The following is a 25,616-nucleotide window of genomic DNA, read 5'->3' as shown; positions in this document are numbered from 1 at the left end:
CCCATTACACCGCACCGTCTCAGGGAACTCCGACATTTGCGCATATGTCTCCCACTACTACTCCAAAAAGATACGCCTCGAATCCATCCAGCTGAGCAGTCCTCCATCCACTTGGGGGACTGCCTACTGTTGTCTCTGCTTCCCTCACCTCTTCTGTGATGTGCTGCTAATGCTGTGGCACATGTTCTAAATGTGCCTGAGACTCCATTGAGGTAGGATGAGTGGAGGGTGTGCTTGACTGATGTGATGGTGCTGCTCAGTTGTTTCTTTCTCTGCTAAAGACAACAGTGATGTCACTTGTTCCTGTCTTGGCGCCTCCTCCACAGCTGGCCCCAGAGGAGACATAAGCTGGTCAGGAAAACATGCCTATTTCACCAGCTGCTTCTGCAGAGATGCAGCATTCCATTGCATCTTATCTATAGGAATGGAGGAAACCAAGCGGGAGGGAGCTCAATCTCTGTCACCGGGGATGGTAATGTCATTTCACCCTCTCTTGGACAGATTCCCATTTCGCCATTGCCAAATTCCTGATGTGTCGCCACCCTGGCAACATCAATGGCCTCTTGCTTCATGGACATCAGAACTGGAAGCAAGGACACTCCACCAATTAATCGAGCTCTTTCTCTGGAGTTGTAAACTTGTTTCTGCTGCAAGGTCAAGAGTAAGAGAGCTGAGACCATGTTGTCCACCTTCACTTCCAGTGGGTCATGAGCAAGTGATTTCACTATCATCAGTGTTGTCTGCTGCTCAAGTGTGAGATTTGCTACTGGTTCAATGGTGCTCTGGGACATAGTCCTCCAGAATGTAAAAAAGATTCTATGCACCCTTGGGCTGCTCAGCCCATGGATAAGCTGGTCATTACAGATATGGAGTCATGTCATCTGGCTGCTGTGTTGCACTCACCTCACCAGCCCTCAGAAGGCCATTGAAGCACTTGCAGCATTGTACCTGCATCCTGGCAACAATGCTGCAGTTGCTCACTTCATGAACCACCTCCAGCCAAACCCGTTTCATCTGCCTGGCTGGCTTTCTCCTCCACTCTTTCAGGAGAACCACATGGGTGGCTTCTGAAAACCTTCCTTGGGCGCCTGCCGTGCTGCTGGCCCACCACTCTCCTCCCCCTTTTCTTTACTAGCTCTGTGCCCAGAACCATGGCTGCTGTTAGCCCTTCAAATTGGGTGTACCAACATCCAGCTCCCACCCCTCACCTCACCTGCTGGCCTCAATTGGACAGCAAGAGTGCCATTTGGCCATCTCATTGAATATTGCATTGTTGCTTGGTGCCAATATGGAGTGAGGTTAGAACCCTGACCCTAAAACAGAAATTCAGTCCACTGTGAGCTAGCCCCCACACCAAGAGTGTGTGTAGATGGAAAACCTTTTGAGGGAGTTTAGACGAATATGGTAATTTCTTCCTGCATTTTAATCTGTTACAGGAAATTGCATTTTATATTTCTCATGGAGTTTAGGTTTTCTCCTTGGGAAATGTATGAATGGAGCTCATTTATTTTATTTTAGTTTAAATTAAAGTACTGAAGGACAGCATAACTTAAATACAGTAATTAAAAATAATTTAATATCTGTAGCTTTTTATTGGATATTTCTGAGGCATTCACTCCTAAGCAATTTCTATGGAGATCACACAGATTTTGGTAAATAATGCAGGTGTTTAAATGGCTTGTTTTGTGGCTACTTTCAATAAGAATTTTAAGTTTGTTTTTAAAAAAAATACATTTTCCTGAGGTTCATTTTAATTCTCTGCTTAATATATTAGTTTTATTTGTTCTTTCCTTTTTTGTATTCTTTTTCCTTTACCTCCATTCTCTTTTGCTCCTTACCTTCCACAAAACACAGTTGTAAGTAGGGTTTAAAACAAAGGTTGTACATGGTGTGAGACCTCTGTTCCAAGAAAACTGTTATACACTGTACATAGAACTGAAGTAGCAATCATTTCAGATCAGAAGTGCCGATAGGTTATTTCAGCAAGTGTTAACTTATAAGTTGGTTTCCAGTTTATAGGCATCAGTATGATGGTAGAACTGATCAAATTTTACGGTAGTTGGCCTTGCTGTATTATTAATTAACCAGCCTAGTCAATGTGATAGAATAATTTAATATGAAAATGTTTTCATTCTAGAAGGTTGTCAATTGGCGGCCTTGGTGAGGTAATGAAGGCAAGATCCTTATTCAGTCAAGTTAAATTCGCTCCATCGCAATATCTAAAAAAAAATGTATTTTTTATTTGAGATGGATGATTTGAGATGGGCCAAACAGCCATCCTTGTTCACATTGTGACCCTGCAAAATCTTTGAAACAACCAATTGCAGAGTTTGTGTTTAAAAAAAAGTGTAAATTTGTATTATTTTGTAATTAAATGTTATTTATTTTTATTTTTGACAAAGGCTTGTGTAACTATGAAGCCATGTTTTCTTGAAAACTTGCCCATTTTTTGGGAAGTATTTGATAATGTACTTATGTACCAACAAAATCAGATTACATCGAAAATAATTTGCATCCATAGTAAGAAATAGTTTCTAATACTGAAGATCACCACAGTAAAGAGTTATTCTCCTTTCTTCACCTCTCAACATTATTAAGCTCTCACTTTAAAGTGGATGGAATTTTCCATAGTTAAGACACTGCCTATGTAGATGTTCAACCTATCTACTTTCTTGTTCAGTTAACTAAGTGAACATACATGGCCTATAGTTGTAAAAACATGGCACCATTAGATAGCATTGGTGTCACATATATTTATTAGGTAGCAGTGAAACTGCGTGCAACTCATGAAATGATATGCCTTGCTTGTAATTCTGACATTTCAAGATTTTTTTGTAGCTTTTCAAGGATGTTTGGTGATAATATATTTGCAAAATTCCTCATGTAGTAGTGGTGCCTGAAGGGATTTCAGTTATGTAAAATGCTTCTTTTATGTTTCTGACTACTGAGGAATTACAAAGATTGCCTGCAGAGCAAAAAACATGATGCTTCAACCATGATAGATACAAAAGTTGCAGCATATTCAATGTGCAAAATAATTCTCAAGTATGTTTGAGTTATCTTCTAGTACTTGAGGATACTGCTGGGCCAGTTATCAATGACAAATCATTGCTTATTTCTAATGAGGAACAAAATATCATGCCTGCCTCAGAAATAAGGGAAAGGAAAATGATTTGTCTATTTCAACTAAATTCCTCTATCCCAGCACCAACTGAAAAGTAAACAGCAGATGACTGAGAATAAAGCAGTTGATGAATTACAAACCAGCTGATATCCCTAATGTGGTCTTCATCAGCCTGTTGTTTTTTCAAGAAACAATATTTTGGAAAGTCCTTGAAGATTTATAGAGAAGACTTCATGGAGCTTTAAACACCATGAAAGAAAAATATAACAAACTGCTATATAGATAACAGATATTGATGGCACATAGTAGGCATCAATACAGTGAGGTCTTCATTAGTCTGTTCCACCTATAAAAATACTAAAAAATCTTATTTGGATCCATGCACTAATTAAAAATTTTTTTTTAAAAATTACCCCACACAGGCACTAATTTTCCACTGGTCTCTCCTGAAGTTGTCAACTTCTACTACAGTTTAGCATCATTGGCAGTAACAGCTTTTGAAACTTCAACAACGTGGTTATTAGTCACTGTGATGCTGGGCAGTGAATATTTGGATATTTGACTGTAGGACAACATACTTTAGCTTAGCACTGTCTTGCCTGCTGTTTGCTGCTTTGTTTTCCATTTCAATGGCATTGGGGTTTGTAAGGAGACTAAAGAATAATCATCTGCCCTGAACATCAATGAAGTGGTAACCAAAGTGGTACCAACAGACTAAAAGTGCAAAGTAGGGGTGAGTACGAAGTTGGAAGCTAAATGCGAGAGAAGGAGCACCAACTGAATGATGACATTTGTCTTGAATTATGACCGTAGTGGCAGTGGACAGATGGTGTGAGAACAACGACCCAGATATCAGAGCAATATCCAGCCCTTGAGCTTGGGCTTTATAGAGAGCTGAGTTATTGAAAAATGTTAGACATGAAAAGAAAACTGTTGCTTTAAGTAAGCTTTAAACAGTAGAAGAGATTTGGGAATCCTGTCCAATACCACAGAGGATAGTCTACCAAGATTGCTTGTCAGTAGTCTGGTTAAGGGTAGAATACTCCTTATGTTGGTTGGACTTGGGAGGTAAGGAAGCTATGGGGCTGTAACGTCCGAGTCTCTCTCTCTCTCTCTCTCTCTCTCTCTCTCTCTCTCTCTCTCCTTCCCCACCCCCCTCCCCCTCCCCAAACAACGTTCCCAGGTAAGGATTGCACAGCAGTTGCCTGGAAGTGCAAACTTCCAATGGGCAATTGACCTGAATTGGGAACCATCTGGAAATGCAATTTAAGTGTAAACTTCAAATGGTTCCGACTGTGTTACATTAATAGTTACCCAGAAAAAGTTAGAATTAAAACCATTTGTAGCTACTAGGAAACTAATGTCCAGAACCACACTGATTCCCCCACCAGCAATTAATAATGCCCCCCCACCCCCCCCAACCTCCGAGTCCTGACTGCCACCCCTTTCCCAAGGCCCAACTTCCCTCTTTTCCCTTCCCTCACCCACCACTCCACACCCCTGCCAGGCCCAGTTAGACCATAAGACCTAGGAGCAGAAATTAGGCCATTCGGCCCATCGAGACTGTTCCGCCATTCAACCATGGCTGATAAGTTTCTCAAACCCATTCTCTCACCTTCTCCCTGTAACCTTTGATCCCCTTACCAATCAAGAACCTATCTATCTCGGTCTTAAATACACTCAGTGACCTGGCCTCCACAGCCTTCTGTGGCAATGAATTCCATAGATTCACCACTCTCTGGCTAAAGAAGTTTCTCCTCATCTCTGTTCCAAAAGGTCTTCCCTTTACTCTGAGGCTGTGCCCTCGGGTCCTACTCTCTCCTACTAATGGAAACATCTTCCCCACATCCACTCCATCCAGGCCTTTCAGTATTCTGTAAGTTTCAATCAGATCCCCCCTCATCCTTCTAAACTCCATCGAGTATAGACCCAGAGTCCTCAAACGTTCCTCATATGTTAAGCCTTTCATTCCTGGGATCATTCTCGTGAACCTCCTCTGGACCCTCTCCAGGGCCAGCACATCCTTCCCGAGATACGGGGCCCAAAATTGCTCACAATATTCTAAATGTGGTCTGACCAGAGCCTTATAAAGCCTCAGCAGCACATCCCTGCTTTTATATTCTAGTCCTCTCGAAATAAATGCCAACATTGCATTTGCCTTCCTAACTACCGTGTCAACCTGCAAGTTAACCTTAAGAGAATCCTGGACTAGGACTCCCAAGTCCCTTTGCACTCCAGATTTCTGAATTCTCTCCCCATTTAGAAAATAGTGTATGCCTCTATTCTTCCTACCAAAGTGCATGACCTCACACTTGCCCACGTTGTATTCCATCTGCCACTTCTTTGGCCATTCTCCTAACCTGTCTAAATCCTTCTGCAGCCTCCCCGCCTCCTCAATACTACCCGTCCCTCCACCTATCTTTGTATCATCTGCAAACTTAGCCAGAATGCCCTCAGTTCCTTCATCTAGATCATTAACGTATAAAGTGAAAAGTTGTGGTCCCAACACTGACTCCTGCGGAACTCCACTAGTCACTGGCCGCCATCCTGAGAACGACCCCCTTATCCCCACTCTCTGCCTCCTGCCAGACAGCCAATCTACTATCCATGCTAGTACCTTGCCTCTAACACCATGGGCTCTTACCTTACTGAGCAGCCTCCTGTGCGGCACCTTGTCAAAGGCCTTCTGGAAGTCCAAGTAGATAACATCCATTGGCTCTCCTTTGTCAAACCTACCCGTTACCTCCTCAAAGAATTCTAACAGATTTTGTCAGGCATGACCTCCCCTTGATGAAACCATGCTGACTTTGCCCTATTTTACCATGCTCTTCCAAGTATTCTGAAATCTCATCCTTAATAATGGACTCTAAAACCTTACCAACAACTGAGGTCAGGCTAATCGGCCTGTAATTTCCCATCTTTTGCCTCACTCCCTTCTTAAATAGGGGGGTTACATTAGCGATTTTCCAGTCCTCTGGGACCCTCCCTGACTCCAGTGATTCCTGAAAGATCACCACTAACACCTCCACTATCTCTTCAGAACTCTGGGGTGTAATCCATCCAGTCCAGGTGATTTATCCACCTTCAGACCTTTCAGTTTTCCTAGCACCTTCTCCTTGGTAATGGCCCCCATACTCACCTCTGCCCTCGACTCTCTTGAACTTTGAGGATGTTACTCGTGTCTTCCACCGTGAAGACTGACGCAAAGTACCTATTCAGTTCCTCCACCATTTCTTTGTTCCCCACTACTACTTCTCCAGCGTCATTTTCCAGCGGCCCAACGTCCACTTTTGCCTCTCTTACCCTTTATATTTCTAAAAAAAACTCTTGCAATCTTCTTTTATATTACAGGCTAGTTTATCCTCATATTTAACCTTTTCCCTCCTTATTTCTTTTTTAGTTGTCCTCTGTTGGTCTTTGTAGGCTTCCCAATCCCTTGGTTTCCCACTGCTCTTCGCTGCATTGTATGCTTTCTCTTTAGCTTTTATGTTGTCCCTGACTTCCCTTGTCAGCCATGGTTGCCTCATCCTCCCTTTAGTATGCTGCTTCTTCCTAAGGATGAATTTTTGCTGTGTCTCCCAAATTACTCCCAGAAACTCCTGCCATTGCTGTTCCACTGTCTTTCCTACTCATCTCCCAGTCAATTCTGGCCAGCTCCTCCCTCATTGCCTCTGTAGTTGCCTTTATTCAACTGTAATACCGTTACATCTGTTTCCAGCTTTTTCCTCTCAAATTGCAGGGTAAATTCTATCATATTATGGTCACTTCCTCCTAGGGGTTCCTTCACCTTGAGCTCCCTTATCAAATCTGCCTCATTACACATCACTAAATCTAGAATTGCCTGTTCCCTAGTGGGCTCCACTACAAGCTGCTCCAAAAAGCCATCTTGTAGACATTCCACAAATTCCTTTTCTTGGGATCCACTACCAATCTGATTTTCCCAGTCTACCTGCATATTGCAATCAGTTGCCAACCTGCTCAGGCCGCACCGACTGTTGACCTCCCCACCCACACACCTCCCGCTCCCCCTGATACCTGGCTTGCCAAAGACCTTTAAACCTGGCTGGACCGTTAAATGTGCCTGATTTACAGCAGCTAGTGCTGTAAAAAGAGGGCGTGGCTTACTTACCTGCGACCGTCTCGGCCCCGGGAGCGAGCTGCACTGCAGAGACCTCGCCCAGCCTGAGCTGGAAGGTCAGGACAGATAGGAGTGCCTGGATTTCCAGTAAGAACTTTTGAGTATACTGGCAATCTGGCACAATTGCCCATTGGGAGTTACAGCCCATTGTTTTGGAAGAAACAAAGTTTATTTAGTTTCATCATAGGGAAAGAAAGGCATCAAGGTGTGGTTCAGCCAAGGCTCTGAGAGGAAAGTTGATTGTTTGCATTGAGGGCATATGATCAATAAGAAGCTGATAAGTTTAGCAAAATCATTAGGAAATATTGGATAAGGCTTTTCGAGATGCAGCTCATTAATATGTAGGACCAGAGTGGGACAAAGGATACCTGTAGGAAACTCTGAGTGATTTGAGAGAAAACTAGGTATCTATAGCATAACTCTCATGGAAAAATATGTAATGATAACCTGTTTAAACATACACAATTGTAGCCCCAAAGGCTTTGGAAATATGCAAAACAATGACAGATGGCTCTCTAAATATGAGAGTTCCAGAGGTGAATAAGATAGTCCAGAAGAGAATTATTGGAATAGCTGTTTTGAAAAATATATCAGTGATCAGGGACTTTGAAAGTGATGGATAGTTTGAGAGGAATAATATCTTCAATAATTTTAGTGCCAATGTAAATACAGTGAAAGATATAATCTTTATGTGCAGAATGAAAGGTACTTTGATAAACTGAAGAGACAGAATAGTACAAGATAAATTTGAAGGTGCATATCTGGCGAATCAGCAGTGTTATTGGGACCAGAGTGTACTGGATCTAACAAACGTGCCATAAGAAAATGAGCCAAAAAAATAAGCTTTCCATTTGTTGGAGCTAGCAATGAGCCATTGGGATAGAAGAAACATGGAAAGAAATCTTTGGCTTTTTGAGACAGCTTTGACAAGGGACTAGGTGGAATAATTATTGGAGGGGTAGGAAAATATTTCTTAAAGAAAAATATGTTTAGATGTTCTCATTGTGTAATCACAGAAATTAATTGCAGAGATAGTTGCCTTGAGATGCTTAAGTGACTAAGTGCAATGGGCTGAACTAACAGAACAGCACTTTATTAAACCAAGATGTTAAGTTTGGTTCTTTCTTTGTTACTGATATTGTATCCAATATCAGAAATGCACCTTCAAACAATCTGGTGTTTTACTCTTAACTTACATGCTATTGATTTTGAGGAGCCAAATGGCCTACTTTTGCTTCTATTTCATATGTTTGTATGATTGGAGTAAAGGCAACAAGCCCCATAATACATTTTCTGGTTTTAGAAAAAACATATTCAAGACCAATGACCAACTCCTGATTTAATAGTTATTCAAAATGTTAAAAGTTGCCTTTTCTCAAAGCAATTTCTTCTAAATTTCTTTTTAAAGCTGAACCTGGTTTGAAACCATGTAACAATTCTTTTTTCCTCAGGATTATTCTGAGCTAGTGGGATGATTCAGCATGTTTTCTTGCTATCAAACTCTTGCTGATTTGCTTATTGAGCACAATGTCAACAGTAGTAAAAGCGGAAAATGCTGGAAGTACTCGGCAGGTCTGGCAGCGTCTGTGGAGAGAGAAACTGGGTTAACATTTCAGGTTGATGACAATGGTACTCTGTGCATCAACAATATTTGTAAATCTGGAAAAGATGACATGATCCTTGTTTCCTTGTTTTTGCTTGAAACGCAACATCTGCTTTTAACATTTTCTAATAAAGCCTGCTTTCATGATATGAATTTCAAAAAGTTAATTTGTAGGTACAGCAAGTGATTAGGAAGGTAAGTGGAATGTTGGTGTTTATTACAAGGGAGATGGAACATAAAAGTTGGAAATTTTACCGCAGCAGTACAGGGCATTGGGGACCACTTTGTGCAGTTTTGAGCTCCTTATTTGAAAAAAGAAATAATTGCATTAGAAGCAATTCAAAGAAGGCTCACTTGACTCATTCCTGGGATGAGCGGCTTATCTTATGAAGAAAGGTTGAACAGGTTGGGCCTATACCCATTGGTGTTTAGAAGAATGTGAGGTGATCTTATTGAAACATATAAGGTCCTGAGAGGATTTGATAGGGTAGATACAGACAAGATATTTCCACTTGTGGGAGAGATTAGAATAAGGGGATGCAGTTTCAGAATAAGAGGCCTACCATTTAAGATAGAGATGAAGCAATTTTTTTTTAATCAAAGGGTCATTAGTATGTCGAATGCTCTTCCCCAGAAAGCATTCGGTACCGAAGGGCTCTCATTAGAGGTTGTATAATAAGCATTCTTGAGGTAACAGCACTGGCTGACACTTATACCCATGGAATGCCGATAATGGAACTCGTATGGCTGCAAATGGCCTCAACAGAATATACTCTTTGCTCATCACCCACAGGCTCCAAGAGTTACTTTATGCCATCCTTATGCCTGTTTTGCTTAAGTTAGACACGGAGGGGCATGAAATAATTACAGTATTTTTGCCCAGCATTTGTATTTTTCTCCTGAATCTGCTGAAATCATGCATGTTTATGGTTGTAGCTCCATGACTAAGTGGCAGTTGCGTGAATAACTGAGTGCATGGAGATCATAGCTGTGTCAAACCTCAAACAAATGCTAGCAGTTTGAGCAGTGGTCAATGGAGACCCTGGCAATTTCCTTACCCTTATTGGACACATGGCCAACTGTGACCCATCTGCCATTCTGGCTGAGAGGTCAACAAAACCCAACCCAGGATTAAGGTAAGGCCTTCCTGGATTGCGGAGCTATTCACTATAGAATTTTTTTTATAAATAAGGCTATCAATTTATAGAGCATAAGCAGGGGCTGTTCGATTGGTTTAATTGTTACCAATAGTGAGTTTGGAATAAAGGGAGTTTTGGTTATGGCCCATGCTATTAAATAGCAAAATTAACAAGAATGTGTCATGGTTCATGAAACACAGTTGGAGGACAGTTGGAACAATTTGCTAAGTTTTTAAAAAGATTTTGACTTTTTTTGAAAATATGCTTGAGATTGGATTGAATAAATCATTATGATAAAATGGTTTACATTTTTTAAATCTGAAGCATAGCAGTGAACTTTTAAAACCATTTATATGTAAAACTCTGCAAATATTTATGGAGGTTTACATGGAAATAGAAAAGCAGAGGGGTTAGGCACGCAGTTGTCCCACAGGGGTGGTACTTAATCTATGCAACACTTGTGTGAGGGTGGAGAAAATATTCCTTAAAATTGAGGACAAGAAGAGGATTCCAAATCATGTGAGAAAAGGTTAGGTGGGCATTTTTCAACCTTACAAACTGGCAAGGAATGTTCCTAGGTTTACATTTCAGCCTGTAGTTGTTCCTTGGGGTATTTGTTGAAATGTGCACATTGTGTGGCAAATCTGACAAGTCTTGTATTTGATTTTGTATCAGTATTTTCTATTTAATAGAGCATATTTTGTTAAGTTTTGAGCATGATGTAGAATTTGCATGCATTTGCATACATGTTTCAAAATCAGCAACACTTTTGAAAAAGCATTTCTTTGAAGAATATTTTCTCTATTGGAATGTGATCCATTTTTGGAACATTGAATTTATACTGTATTTGAAACTTTACGTGGTAAAATAGTGGAACTCTGTTCTCTGCTTGGAGGACATGGGTTAAAGCACCACTCCAGGAACTGAGCACATAATCATGGCTGACACTCCAGCGAACTGCTGAGGGAGTTATTGTTTTTTGAATGAGATGTTAGACCAAGGACCTGTCAGACCCCTCAGGTGGATGATGTAAAAGATCTGTTTGAAGAGCAGTGAAGTTCTTCAGGTGTATCCCTCCTGGCACCCTAAACCAGTTTAATTTTTCATTTCTTGCATGGCACTTTCTGGGACCTTGCTGTGTGCAGATTGGCTGCTGCATTTCCCCACATTACAGTATTGACTACACTTCAGAAGTGATTTATTGACTTTGAAGTGGGTGAGGTCATGCAAGTTCTTTCTTTCCAAAACTGTCCAACACAGTTTTTGACAGGTTTTTTTTACTATGTCAGCTAATTTACTCTAAAAATGTTTAGTCTTACAAGGAAAGCGTTAAAATAAAATGGACTACATTTGGCTTCATCCATTGTTTGACAGATCATTTTTTATTCAAGCTGTTGCCTTTCCATTAACCCATTTTTTAATATAAAGTAGAAATTGTTTTGAGTGCCTTCTTTTGCTCAGTGCAAAACATACAGAACCTAAAATTGATTTTTGTTGAAGTCAGAGGCTGTCTGCATTATCATGAGAAATTCAGAAATAATTGATAGTGGACATGTAATTATTTTATTGTGTCCACTTAAAATGTGAAAGGAGCAATAGAATTACAAGTTCTGTTCTCCCAAACTTGAATGCTGTCAGGAGAGAGAATTTTGATCTATATAACAGTAAAATGAAATGTTGGTTACAGTTCTCTCACCAGTGGTAGGAACAGTATGACTTGATGAGTAAAGTTATTGTAGTGCATTAAAACATATTTATTTAGTGCACTTAAGTTCTTGTTGGTACCAGTAAGTGAAATAAGCCTAGTGATACCATGAGCTTCCTTAGCATTTTCTGCTCACCCTTCTTCTAGTTGCATACAACCAATTTAGCACTTGCTGAAAATTCTTGGAGTAGAATTCAAAGATCCATATCCAAGCACGGAACTATTGTTAGAATATTTCATTTTTTTTAAAGCTAGGCTAGGCCACCTTTGTTCAGAGGACAGTTAAGAGTCAACCGCATTGCTGTGGGTCTGGAGTTACATGGAGGTCAGACCAGGTAAGGGCAGCAAATTTTCTTCCCTAAAAGACATTAGTGACCTTTAAGGTTGTCATCAGACTTTTAATTCCAGATTTTTATTGAATTCAAATTTCACCATCTGCTGTGGTAGGTTTCGAACCCAGGTCCCCAGAGCATTACCCTGGGCCTTCTGGAACACTAGTCCAGTGACAATACCAGTATGCCACTGCCTACTTTATTGTTTTCATAATCGATGTCCCAATATATAAAACCCAGAAATTCATGATGCCTCTTATATAAATTTTTAACCATTGTTAAAGATCTATGCATTTGTATCCTAACACCCTTGGTTCCTGCATTGCATTAGTCGTGCTGTTTAGCGTACTTTTTCTCTTACTTTTTTATCTTATAATGTACTACCGCGCTTTTCTTTACATTGAGGTACAAATTCCTACATCTCCATTGCCTTTACAGTTTGTCGTGCAGCCTAATATATTATCAATGAACTTTGCTCCATTTTATCTTCTACCTGTCCAAATCAGTTATGTAAATAGAATACAAAGGTGATGTTAATATACATCCACGTCTAGACAAGATGCATTTACTCTATTATTTTCCAGACCCAACCGTACTATTACCCATTCAGCTACGTTTCCTTTAGTACCATTTGTGTTAATTTTCACAATACCTCTCAAGTGGTATCAAATCCCTTCTGAAAATCATATAAATATCATTAATTGGATTTCATTTATGTGCATGCTCTGAGATTATTTTGGAACACTTCAATTAGTCGAACATTCCCTGTCCCCTACAAATCTATTCTGACTGTCCATGTTCTAATTTTCAGTCATGTGACCTAATGTTATAGACTCTTGTGATGTATTTATTTGTTTGTTGCATGTGGAGGTGGACTCCATTCCATCTTTGATCAGTCTGAATGAGGTTCCAAAAATAAACCTTGGTTAATGCTTTCATGAGCTCACCTTGGTGAAATTATATTGCCCAACAGTTATGAAGTTTACCTATACTTTCTAGCTAGGGTAAACAGCAGTAATTTATGGAACTCTGTCCTTTAGCCTGCAGAGGTAGATGAGAGAAATAAAGCAAGCAAGATTTTTTTTTTGGAAGGTGGGAAAGTAAAAAATAAAATGAATGTATTGCCTGATGCATAGTCTTGTGGTGTTTCATAGTCAGGTCTCTATGACTAGCTATTATTTCAGGTCCATACTACCTTTATTCTTAGTTAATTGGTGAGGCCTTTTAGTTTTTGAATCTTTTTACGTGCTGAGGGGTTTGGTGGTATGTGTCAAGCTTTCTGTGACCAATTATTGTTACAGGTTCATACCACATTTCCTATTAATTAGCTGGCTAGGCCTTTTATGCTTTAAATCTTGTAATATGCTAAGAGATTTGGTGATTGTACCTGGGATGGTCTGCAGACTTCTCAAAATTTATAGCACGGTATCCTGAAAATCGAGCTGTGTGCAATATCTAAGTGGAAACATTAGATCTGAAAACTTCCATTCAAGCTTACAAGGGAATAACACTGTCTTTGGTATCAAATATGGTTTGCAAGTATTCAGTGCTCTGAGCATTGAAAGGTGTATTATTGTAGGTGAATAAATGTTTAAAATTGAGAAGGAGTGGTGGCTATTTTGGCTACAGGGTTAAAACAGGTGCTGAACGGATACTCTGCCAATGAAGCACTCCTGTTTGAAAGTCTCGTTTGAGCATACCATTTTGGTCCAAATTGCCGATGACCATAATTTGAACTTGCCTGAGGTGCAAAACTGGACACCTGCAGGTTTAGCGCTCAGTTGCTGATGTGACACAATTTTTGCGGAGCGCATATGTGGGTTCCTCGCACCCACTGAAGGTGTGGAATGCATTGGCTGACACATCGCAGCACATTACAGGGTGGCTCAGGGACCAAGGGAGATGGCGCACAGTCTCTTGGACATGGTAGTGGAGGCCCTGGCAGAGGAGGTCCAGAGGAGAAAGGGTGTTCTATACCCGCAGAAGGGGGAAGCACACCACATCCCCCTTCAGCCTCTTTCTCCTGCAGCAGTTGTTCTGCCTGACCTCATGTCCTCCTCCATTCCTTGTCCTGACCAAAGGGGCTTGCTAGCAAAATACCCATGACCAAGCTCCCTCTCTCTCCTGGTTACTCCTTGGGAGTTTTCCAATAAGGAAGAGTAGCACAGCACTTACCTTTTTTAGGTGAATTCTTCAGAAAATTTGCAGAATAAGTGTTGCTAGAGTGGTAGTGAAATCTTGACACTGTCCCAGAAAATCTCCTTATATGTTTAAGGTCAAGGGACCATGAAATGGTGAGAATCTCTTTAAGTAACAATTGAAATCCACGTTAACGCCTTGTTCATTCCCAGTCAACTGGTTGCTGTTAAAAAGCGGACATTAGGACAACTGCTAGCTGCTAAACTGCTGTGCTGCTTCATTAATGAGCATGAGCAGCATTTGAAGTGGCAGTCAACCCATAATGGGCATCCATGTGGCTGCTCTTAATGTACGCTTCAGCTGCTTTGCCAACATGACATATTGCGCAAAACATGGACTAAACTGGTGATTCTGCTCAAGACCCAATTTTGGCCAACTTGGAGGATCTGTAGTGCCTGAATATTGATTGGATTGAGCTGTGGCTTGTAGGTGCAATAAGGGCCAGGGCAGTTTAAATCCATTCCCCATGTCTCCCTCTTCCATGAGGTAACTGTTCCTCCAAACACTGTCGGATGCTATCAGTTACCAGGCTTTGGGTCCAAGAATGCTCTAAGCTTCCACACACTTGGGAAAGAGGTGTGTTCTTTCTGTAATTAAAAAATAAAGAAAAATTAAAAATTAGAGGCGAGGTGAGTGTGTTCTGTATTTAAAATGATGACTGGAAGAGGGAAAGAAAATGGAGTAAAAAGAATAGCTGGATGGGTGCATTGGAATATCAGGGCAAAATTTTTTTTAAATGAGTTATAGTGGTGGTGAGAGGCTATGAAATAAATGTCAGGAATTGATTTAACTGTAAAAGGATCAAGTTGAATGGTACTAGGTGGAGGAAAAAGGGCAAAGTGGTGTACAGAAATAGATTTGACTATAGGTAATGGTTTGAATGGGAACAAAGTAAAAAGAGTGGGGAAACAGATACGTGGGTACACAAAAACAGCAAGCAGATTGAATGAGGAAAGGCAAAAGAGAAGTTGAAGTACATCTGAAATAGCAACATTTAAAAAAAAACTTATCTATTATAAATGCATCAGGATTGACTGGAACAGGATGGTCAGTAGCATGGCAAAAGAGTGTAGAAAAAGCTACAGCATTATGTCAGTGGAAAGTAAACGACATAGAAAAACAATTACTGTCGTTAATTATAAAGGTAGGTGGCTAGGTAGCAAAAGGGCCAAATGGAGCAGGCAAGCAGGATTGAAACAGCGAAAGAAATATATGAAGCCTTTTTTTGGCAATCCCTCGAGATAGAGGATGACTTGCTTGTATTCTGTTTCCAAAGATTTTGAGATGGCTAATAAGTCCAGTGTGCCATCTGCAGACTCTGCCACATTTGGAGCAGGCAGTGCTTGGAGAGTCGGGTAGATGAGTGGTTTGGAGGATTCTCCAATGTCTTGACTTCACCTCTGCGTTTCGCGACAAAGTCTGTCAACTTGTTTGGTACCTTCCCAAATGAACTTTATCCATTTTGGTCGGTGACAGGTCAGGGCCTCCCATGAGTCAGCGAGGATATTTGACCTCTTAAAGATTGCTTTGAGGAGACCTCCCAAGCAAGGCTTCCTAAAATGGAGAGGAGATTCTGGGGTCATGAGCTCTGCAGCAGCAATGGCTACTGTGGAGCTCCAACTGAAGGTTAACAGCTGCAAAGTACTTTAAATTCTTGCTTTTTTAATGATGGGTGTGACTTAAATGGCCAATGCTTGAGGCTTGAGTCCTGCTCCAAAATAGCAACTGAAAAGGTATGTTTTCAAAATATGTGAAAAATTCTGTGGAAAACTGTCCCCTGCCCTGATCTCACAGCTCACTCGCCTGCCCCTGCGCCTCGGGCCGGCCGGCCCTGGTTCTGGCCCCGCTCCATGGAGTCAAAAGTAATTTTAAAGCCTCGAAATGGGGTTTCAGTGGGAGAGAGTTTTGGAAGCACAGCACTAAAATGTTGAGAGTTTGTGCAATAACATTGCCTTGTTTGACAATACTGCAGGAGAGATTAAAAGCTGTCAAAAATGAGAAAATACAACAAAAATGTTTTTAAAACTTGATGTGAAGGAAAGAAGCAGCAGGCCATGTACGTCAAGGCTAGATGTTTGATGTCTAAAGGCACTATCTTATTCACAGTAGTCAAAGGTAACCAGAATGACAAAAAATCCACCAAGTGAGCAGAGCCTGCAACTGTCAGCTACTGTTTACATTGGGTTTTTTTGTTTTACCTAATTGCCCAAAAGCTATTTCAATGTTAAGTGTTGACATAAAGCATGAGAAAAAATTGTGCTAACAGGTTTGGACAGCTAGTTGAGGAAGTGTTCAAGCCGTTTTAGTCCAGTAGTAATTTCAGCTTCAACTAACATTACTCGAACACAGTGGACCCTTCATCTTATTTCAGTTTGATATTGTTGTTTGTAAATTGGCTGCTGTGCTTCACAATATATTAATTAACATTCATTGCACGTGTAGCACATCAGCCTGTTTCTGAGATATGAAAGTGCCAAAAAAAGTTTTGTTTTTAGTTTTTGGGTTGTGCACAGTCAGTACATTATTCACATATGTTCTTGTCTACAATGAAATGCTGGGAAGTTGCAAGCAGAGCACATTTTTTGTAATGTGCTTGAATATTTTTAGGTTATAATAAATTGAGTGATATCACACCTGACATTTTGTAGCGAAGCAGCGCAAAACTTTTCTGTAATTACAGTTTGCAGCACAATACTCATTAGTCTTTTACTCAGACTATTCCCTGGTGATCTAGAATTTGACACTGAATGTAAGCTATGTGTTAAATATATAGGAAGCTGCATTACCAACTGACAACTTTATTATTAGTCATCGTTCTTGAGATTTGAAAGCTGTGTGTCAGCCTGACTAAAATGCATGCAAACTAACTGAAACCACAAAACAACTTTTTGAAACAATTTTTTTGTACATTCATATTTTAACTGCAATACTTCCTACATTTATAGACGCACCACTCTTGACAACAATTCCCTCTACAGATCTTTCCTTTTGCCTTAGAGTGTTAACACATTATTATCTTTCAAATTCTTCAATACATGCCCTTAATGCTCACTTAATCATCTATGGCTTTCTTCTCTTCCCATTTCCGGCATTCGTTTATGAATTTTAAATTAAAGCAAGTCTCTTAACTTGGTCAATATAAAACAGTACTTGCAGTCCTATATTCAAAGATATGGGAAGCATAGCTGTAAAAAGCTATCTACCAGAAAGAGGGAGTGCTGTCTTATTGAAATGAGAATGGCGACTAGCTATTAGTGCGTCAAATGATAGCTGGTAAAGGAGGGAACTCATGTTTACCATGCTGGCATTTAGAAATCCAATTTGTTGCAGTTCCTCTATTGTGTGTTTTTTTTTCAAATTGGGTTAACAAAATTATGTTATCTCATAATGCTGTACTTTGAAAAAAGCCACTACAGTTTTGATTAATAACCCCTTTTAATGAACCAACCATTTTTACAGAATCAGTATCAGATTTCACTATCATATGAGTTGTTTTCATATGACATACAGTGGCCACATTGATACTTTTCAGGGAAATGGTTATTGTGTGACGGGGTTAAGAATTGTGATCTACATCAGTAAAATTACTTATATTCAGGAAACATAGGGAAGGGAAGTTTTTTTTTCTCATAATGAACTTTTGATTGACATTAATCCTTTTGCCCATGTGAATCAAATTGCAGTTCAAAACTGTTTCTTAGAGAATTTTGGAATTCTACAGTTCTGCCTGCTACTTATGTGCCACAAGAGTGGCTGTACTTTCTCCCCATCACCCTTCCCTAGACCACTGCCAATGACCCTAATGCCTAGTAGCCCCCCCGCCCCCCGCCCAAGCTCAGCACCAGGGCTATTGGTGATGACTTTACATTTTAATTCCACCAACCAGCCTTTCACCACCAGTCCCTGCTTGATGCCTTCCCACACAATGCAGTTTAGTTTGGGAACTGAGTATACTGGGAATCAAAGCCTATTCTATTGCTCTAAGCATTTTTGATTTTGACGCTTAGTGTCACAGAACCATCTGAAGAATTTTGGTTGAATGGCATTTTTGGCTCATTCTTTTGAATGTGTTTTCGCTAACTGAAACTTCTTGTGTAGCTATAGAATAAATAGGATGCTGAATATTAAGAAATATTAAGAATATTATGAAAGTTATTAAAGAAATCCCCAGAACCTAATATTTTTTGTATACTATTGTCTGTGTGGTAATAGAGTTGCCTGCAAAAAAGCAAGCTGACCTGCTTTCCCAGAGGCTGCTCTTGACCATTCAGAGAAATGTGGTTGTTTCTACTTCTATTTGCACTTGAAATCTAGGCGTGTGAGTGAGAGGGAGAACAGTTTGGCTGAATGGCCTGCTGGTGTGCCACAACTCCTATACAATGGAATACTAAAGTTCTAATCTACCAAATCTGAAATATTAAATTTTGATTTCCTGTAGTCAGTTCACATCTATAATTTTTTATATAAAAATTAATTTTCTTGTCTTATGGTTGAGGAATAATTTGAAGGAATTATATAGTCTCTAATTTTTGAGGTGGTGTGTCTTTGTGACTTTATTCTTTCGGGTAAAGTGGTTCTGTTCTCCCCATACACAGTCTGAGTGTATGCAGTGTGTTCATACTGGCCAATATCTAATTGTGTAATAGCATAACCTGGGAATATGGTTGCATAACCTAGGGCTATAACATAAGACTGCTTCAAGATCTTGATATTATCTTTCTTTCTCCTGCTCCTTCAGTCTTTCTGACGGCAAACTGAAACACCTAGTGAGACAAAACCAGAGGCGCACCATTAAACTCTGTTTTATAGACAGGTGAATGTAGACACAGCCAATCAAACTAAATCCCACAATGATGTAACCAATTATAAAATCCCTCTTGAGATCAAAGTTTTTATAAAAATGTGCCACATTATCCCTATTCATGGATTTGTTTAAAATTTTACTGGTGAGGCTTTGGTGCTGGGCTCGAGATGAGTAAGTTTCCATTGTTAAGCCAGGCTTCCTTGGTAGTATTTGTTGGCTGCCTGATTTTGACATGTGCCCTTTTGTCCTATGTACCAAATGAGTGGGAAGTTGTCTACCTGATTATTTTCTCAGTTAGAAGGTTTAGCAATAAAATCAGCTACTTTTTAAACACACCACCTCTCTTTTCTTGGGCTGTGGACTTTTTAAAAGAAATGCTGCTATTCTCAAAATTAATAAAGGATATCCTATATTAATGGACCTCAGATGCAACAATTATCCATCAGTAATCAGTTGAAAGCAGACTGTGAGCTGTAATGCTGTATAAGCTAGTTCTTCTGGCTTTAATACATGTCTTCCATGCCTGCAGCCTGTGATGTTATTTTAAAATCCCGATCAATTTCACTTTGTTTTAAAACTCAATTTAAAGACAGCTCTTTCCCAAATCTTACTATAATGATCACATGGAAGATGACTGTAGCGTTATTGCAATTGAACATTTTGATATCTAAATTTACCAGTACTTTTTTTTCAGTCACAGGTAGCATACCACCCCCGCACATCACTAATAGAAAGCTATCTGTCATCACTGACAAACAACAAATCTAAAAATTAGTAAATGGATCACTAACTAAATTGAGCTATACTAAAAGCAGGAAATTGGTTCAGAGCTAGAATATAATCATCGGGTTCAGATTATTATAAATTCTTTTAGTTTTTGCTTACAGTTCAATGTCACCCAGATCCCATCATTTGATGTTCTGACTATATTGCAGATCTACAGGAAGTGCTAGTGTTTGTATCATTTCACAAATTATTGCTCTTAAACAATAGAAACTGGAAATCTATACAATTATTCTTAAATGCACACATTCAGCTCTTCTCAGTTGGCCTCAACTGGTGAAATTTATAATGTAAGGAAAGATCTGCTTGAATTTCCAGTCCTAATAAAATTAAAGGTAAGGACCACACTATGCAGCACGAGAATGCACTGTCTGATGTGGTGTATAGTTTTCTAGATTCTGAAGTTCTTAAATTTTATCCATCACCTGGATTAGCGTGTACTGGATGAACTAATTTCAATTGAGAAACTGGTAGGTGCAAAATAGCTTGTTTTAACTACCCTTTGGCCAGGAAGCAAGAAATCAGCCTTGGGTCACAGGTCAGCAGTCTGGAACAATGTTGCAAGCGTGTGGATGTCATAGACTATCAGAATGTAGGAACATAGGACTTAGGAGCAAGAGTAGGCTATTTGGTCCTTCGAGCCTGCTGTGCCATTCAGTGATATCATGGCTGACCTACTTGAGACCACAACTCCACATCTCTCTGTGCCCCCATAAACCTTGATTCCCTTGTCGATCTCAAATCTGACTAACTAAGCTTTGAATAAATTCAATGAGCTAGCCTCCATTGCTTTCTGGGAAAGAAAATTCCACAGACTAATGGACCACTAAGAGATAACAATTCTCCTCACCGCTGTCTTAAAAAAGGAGACCTCTTATTCTTAAACTGTCCCCTAGTTCTAGCCTCCCCCACAAGAGGAAACATTCTCCTGGTCTCCAACCTATCAAGCCCCCTCAGGATCTTATATGTTTCAATAAGGTCACCTCTCTTTCTTCTGAGCTCCAACAGATATAGGCCCAAACTGTTCAACCGTTCCTCATAAGATAAACCTTTCATCCCAGGAATGAGTCAAGTGAATCTTCTCTGAACTGCTTCTAATGCAGTTATATCTTTTTTCAGATAAGGAAACTAAAACTGTACACAGTATTCCAGATGTGGTCTCACCAAGGCCTGCACAGCAGCAGTAAAACTTCCTTACTTTTATATTCCATCTCCTTTGCAATAAATGCCAACATTCCAAACATTTTGTTAACTGGAGATTTTAGATTTAAAGTTGTCTTTGTACCTTCATTGAAATCGAAAAAGCAGCTCATATCAGATTGCTTTGGCAAGTTTACATTTTTTGGTTTGGCCAGCAATTTGTTGCGTATTTGCAACCAGTGGGATGAATAAGATTTTACTTCATAGGTGTCGATTACTCTTTATGTTATATGTTTGTGGCGAGAGGGGCAAAAATTAATTTTTCGATTACAGGTACGCAAGTGTAGAATACTAGCTGATTTCATTTGTTTGTTGACCATACGTTTTATAATCTGGGTCTCCTGCAACCAAATGAAGTTAAAATTGATATAACATGTTAGACCAGTGGCCAGGGAAGCCTTCGGTCTTGGTACCTGCTGCTGACATAATGGTGTTAGCAAAAGCATTACACTGGAGGTAGTGCAAGCTAGACCCACCTGTTTGACAATGTCACCGTGTATAAGTCCTTATTTATCACTATTTCATAATGCCATTATTCAATTATGTCACACGCACAGTGAACTGATTTTTGCCACTTAAGCTTTGCACCCCTGCTTTCCATTTGGTGCTGGTTCATGGAGAAATTGTCATCCAATTTAAAAGTCAATCTGGTGGTGCGCTGATCTGATTTTTGATGTAAAGGGTATTTTTTCATCGGCATTGAGAACTTTTAGCCCCGTGTCTATATAAAGGATATTATTCCCTCGAATCCAAAGTGACCTGAGAGAATTTGTGTTTCGAAGGTGAATTTTGGATCTGCATCCATTTATCAGTTTCACAACAACAATCACTGACTGAAATTCTTAATTCTCAACTGTTTTCCAATTTACATATGAAATGCTGGAACTGGTATACGAGTGTTAATTATGTTGTTCTTTCCTCTGATTTTTTTTTTTCACAACTGAGAGGAAAGACTTTTGCGTTTTAAAATTCTTTTCTGGTTGCCACCATTGAGCAATATCAGAACGATTTGAAATAGTTTAAAACATTATATCTTTCAGGAAGGTGCTTCTGCCAGAAAGGCTCAAACTCCTGCTGTTCAACCTGTTCCAAGACCAGGTAAAGGATATTCGATATTTTTGTTTCAATGAATGTGTGCTAAGATGTTGCTGTGATCTCTGGTTGCTTTTACTGTTTCCAGTCTTGTTTCTGTTCATAGATGCTGTTGCTGTAAAAAAGGATTTAAAAAATAAGGTTTCAAAGGATGTTTTGTGATTACTAGAAAGAGAACAATAGCATAATATCTGTACAAAATACAAATAAGCTGCATTAAGATAAAACCACTTTGAACAAAATGATGTAATGACAGGGCATTGCAGCATTGAAATTGAAATTTAACAACTCATCAGCAACAACAATGGACTGCTGTTATATTCCCCCTTAGACTGCCGTCAATGCTTCCTGCTCAACACTCAGTTAAATTAACAAAGCAAAGGCAAAACATATAAATAAATAATGTAATCATCTGAGGTATTCAGAATATGTTTATGCACCTTGATAATGTAATCTAAAAAAAATGTTATCCTGTAGTACAGTTAATATCTCATTTTGCTATCATCTATCCCTACGAATTAGGAGCGGGAGTAGGCCACTCGGCATCTCGAGCCTGCACTGCCATTCAATAAGATCATGGCTGATCTGAATGTAACCGCAACCCCACATTCCTGCCTCCCTCGATAACCTTACACCCCCTTATTAATCAAGAATCTCTCTAGCTCTGCCTTAAAATTATTCAAAGTCTCTGCTTCCACTGCCTTTTGAGGAAGAGAATTCCAAAGTCATTCAACCCTCTGAGAGAAAAAAAATTCTCATCTCTGACCTAAATGAGCAACCCCTTTTATTCAAACAATGATCCCTCATTCTAGATTCTCCTACAAGAGGAAACATCCTCTCCATATCCACCATGTCAAGACCCTTCAGGATCTTAAAGGTTTCAATTAAGTCGCCTCTTACTCTTCTAAATTCCAGCGGATTCAAGCCTAACCTGTCCAGCCTTTCCTCATAAGACAACCCGCCCATTCTTGGTATTAGGCTAGTAAACCTTCTCTTAACTGCTTCTCACATGTTTACATCTTTCTTTAAATAAGGAAACCAGTACTCTACACAATACTGCTGATGTGGTCTCATTAATGCTCTATACAACTGAAGCATAACCTCCCTACTTTTGTAATCAATTCCCCTCACAATAAATGATAACATTCTATTAGCTTTCCTAATTACCTGCTGTACCTGCATACTAACCTTTTGTGATTCATATACTAGGACACCCAGATCCCTCTGAATCTCAGAGCTCTGCAATCTCTCACCATTTAGATAATAAGCTTCTATTTATTCTTCCTGCCAAAATGAACAATTTCACATTTGCCCACATTATACTCCATTTGCCAGATCTTTGCCCACTCGCTTAACCTATTTGTGTCACTTTGTAGCCTCCTTATGTCCGCTTCACAATTTACTTTCCTACCTACCTGTGTTGTCAGCAAATTTAGCAACCATCCCTTCAGTCCCTTCATTCAAGTCATTTATGTAAAGTGTAAAACAATTGAGGCCTCAGCATTGATCCCTGTGGCACACCACTCATCACGTACTGCCAACCAGAAAAAGACCCATTGCCTCTGCTTCCTGTTAGCTAGCCAATCTTCTATCCATGCCAAAATGTTACCCCTTACACCATCAGCTTTTATTTTCTGCAATAACCTTTAATGTGGCACTTTTTTACTAAATGTCTTCAGGAAATCTAAGTACAGTACATCCACCAGTTCCCCTTTATCCACAGCACAGGTGACTTCTTCAAAGAACTCCAATAAATTGGTTAAACGTGATTTCCCTTTTTTAAAACCATGTTAACTTTGCCTGATGGCCTTGAATTTTTCTAAGTGCCCTGCTATAACATCTTTAATAATAGCTTCTAACATTTTCCCTATGACAGATGTTAAGCTAATTGGCTTATAGTTTTCTGCTTTCTGTCTCCCTCACTTTTTTAATATAGGAGTTATATTTGCTATTTTCCAATCTAATGGAACCTTCCCCGAATCTAGGGTATTTTGGAAAATTAAAACCAGTGCATCAGCTATCTCACTAGCCACTTCTTTCAAGACCTTAAGATGAAGTCCATCCGGACCTGGGGAGTTGTCAGCCCGTTGCCCCAACAATTTGCTCAACAGCATTTCCCTAGTGATCGTAATTTTCCTGAGTTCCTCCCTCCCTTCCTTTTCTTGATTTACAGCTATTTCCTGGATGTTACTTGTGTCCTCTACAGTGAAGATTGAAACAAAATACATGTTTAATTCATCTGCCATCTCTCTACTTTCCATTATAAATTTCCCAGACGCACTTTCTATAGGACCAACACTCACTTTGTTAACTTTTCTTATTTAAATATCTATAGAAACTCTTACTATCTGTCTTTATGCTACTAACTAGCTTTCTCTTGTACTCTAATTTTCCCCTCCTTATTAATCTTTTTGTCATTCTTTGCAGTTTTTATTATTTCTAATTTTCTGACCTGCCACCCCTCTTTGTGTAATTATATGCTTCTTCTTTAAGTTTGATACTGCCTTTAACTTTTTTTAGTTGATCATGGATGGTGGGCCCACCCCTTGGAATTTTTCTTTCTCATTGGAATGTATATATCCTGTGTATTCTGAAATATCCCTTTAAATGTCTGCCACTGAACGTCTATTGCCATATCCCTTAACCTCATTTGCCAGTTCACTTTAGCCAACCCTGCCTTGATGCCTTCATAATTGCCCTTATTTAAGTTTAAAATACACTCGTTTTCCCTCAAAGTTAATGTTTCTAAAATTGAATGTTTCTAGAAGCTTTAAGGAAGAAGTAGGGAGCAGGTACACCTTTTAAGTTATTGCAGAGTTTGTGTTCTCTACATGACATTTCTTTTGAATATACTGCTATCCCTCAATCTATTTTGTAGCAACTCCCTTGCCAGTTTAAAGAATACTGCTATAGCTGGATCGTTCGCAGTTTGCACCTCGAGTACTTTTTTACTTCCATTAGCTATGTGGGGAGTAATTCTAATTTTGTAGATATTACTCATCATAGCCAGCCCTACCTATCGTGATCAGAGGTCTCTTGCAGTGCTTCCATATTTCATTATCATGTGGTGTGTGCGTACAATGCTAGTTCATGTGTTTCTCATCTTGAATCCATGTGATTTCTTATCCTCAGTCATATCTCAGTATGAATATTTAGGATATAATTTTAAGGGAGGAGGAGATGGCGCGGTGGCATTGTCGCTGGCCTAATAATCCAGAGACCCAGAGTAATGCTCTGGGGACCCGGGTTCGAATCCCGCTATGGCAGATGGTGGATTTTGAATTCGATAAAAATCTGGAATTAAAATGATCATGAAACCATTGTTGATTGTTGTAAAAACCCATCTGGTTCACTAATGGGTTAGTTAGGAAGGAAATCGGGCACCCTACATGTGACTGACTCTTGTTGACTCTCAAAATGTGAAATGGCCTAGCAAGCCACAAAGTCTTAAGAAAGGAATGAAATTGGATGGACTACTTGGCCTCGACCGGAAATGA

At 39.6% G+C, this 25,616-nt stretch overlaps 1 protein-coding gene across 1 annotated transcript in view; it reads left to right on the top strand.

Annotated features, from left to right (window-relative positions):
• cdc73 (cell division cycle 73, Paf1/RNA polymerase II complex component, homolog (S. cerevisiae)) overlaps window positions 1–25,616 on the top strand; it is a 357,191-nt gene that overhangs the window by 175,224 nt on the left and 156,351 nt on the right. The window contains exon 11 of the mRNA XM_078561735.1: window positions 22,068–22,125. Within this exon, the coding sequence (XP_078417861.1) occupies window positions 22,068–22,125 (58 nt within the window). The remainder of the gene's footprint in view (window positions 1–22,067; window positions 22,126–25,616) is intronic.

The sequence above is a fragment of the Cetorhinus maximus genome, chromosome 17, assembly GCF_964194155.1.
Source record: "Cetorhinus maximus chromosome 17, sCetMax3.hap1.1, whole genome shotgun sequence".
Lineage (NCBI taxonomy): Eukaryota > Metazoa > Chordata > Chondrichthyes > Lamniformes > Cetorhinidae > Cetorhinus > Cetorhinus maximus.
This window is presented reverse-complemented; position numbering and strand designations above follow the sequence as displayed.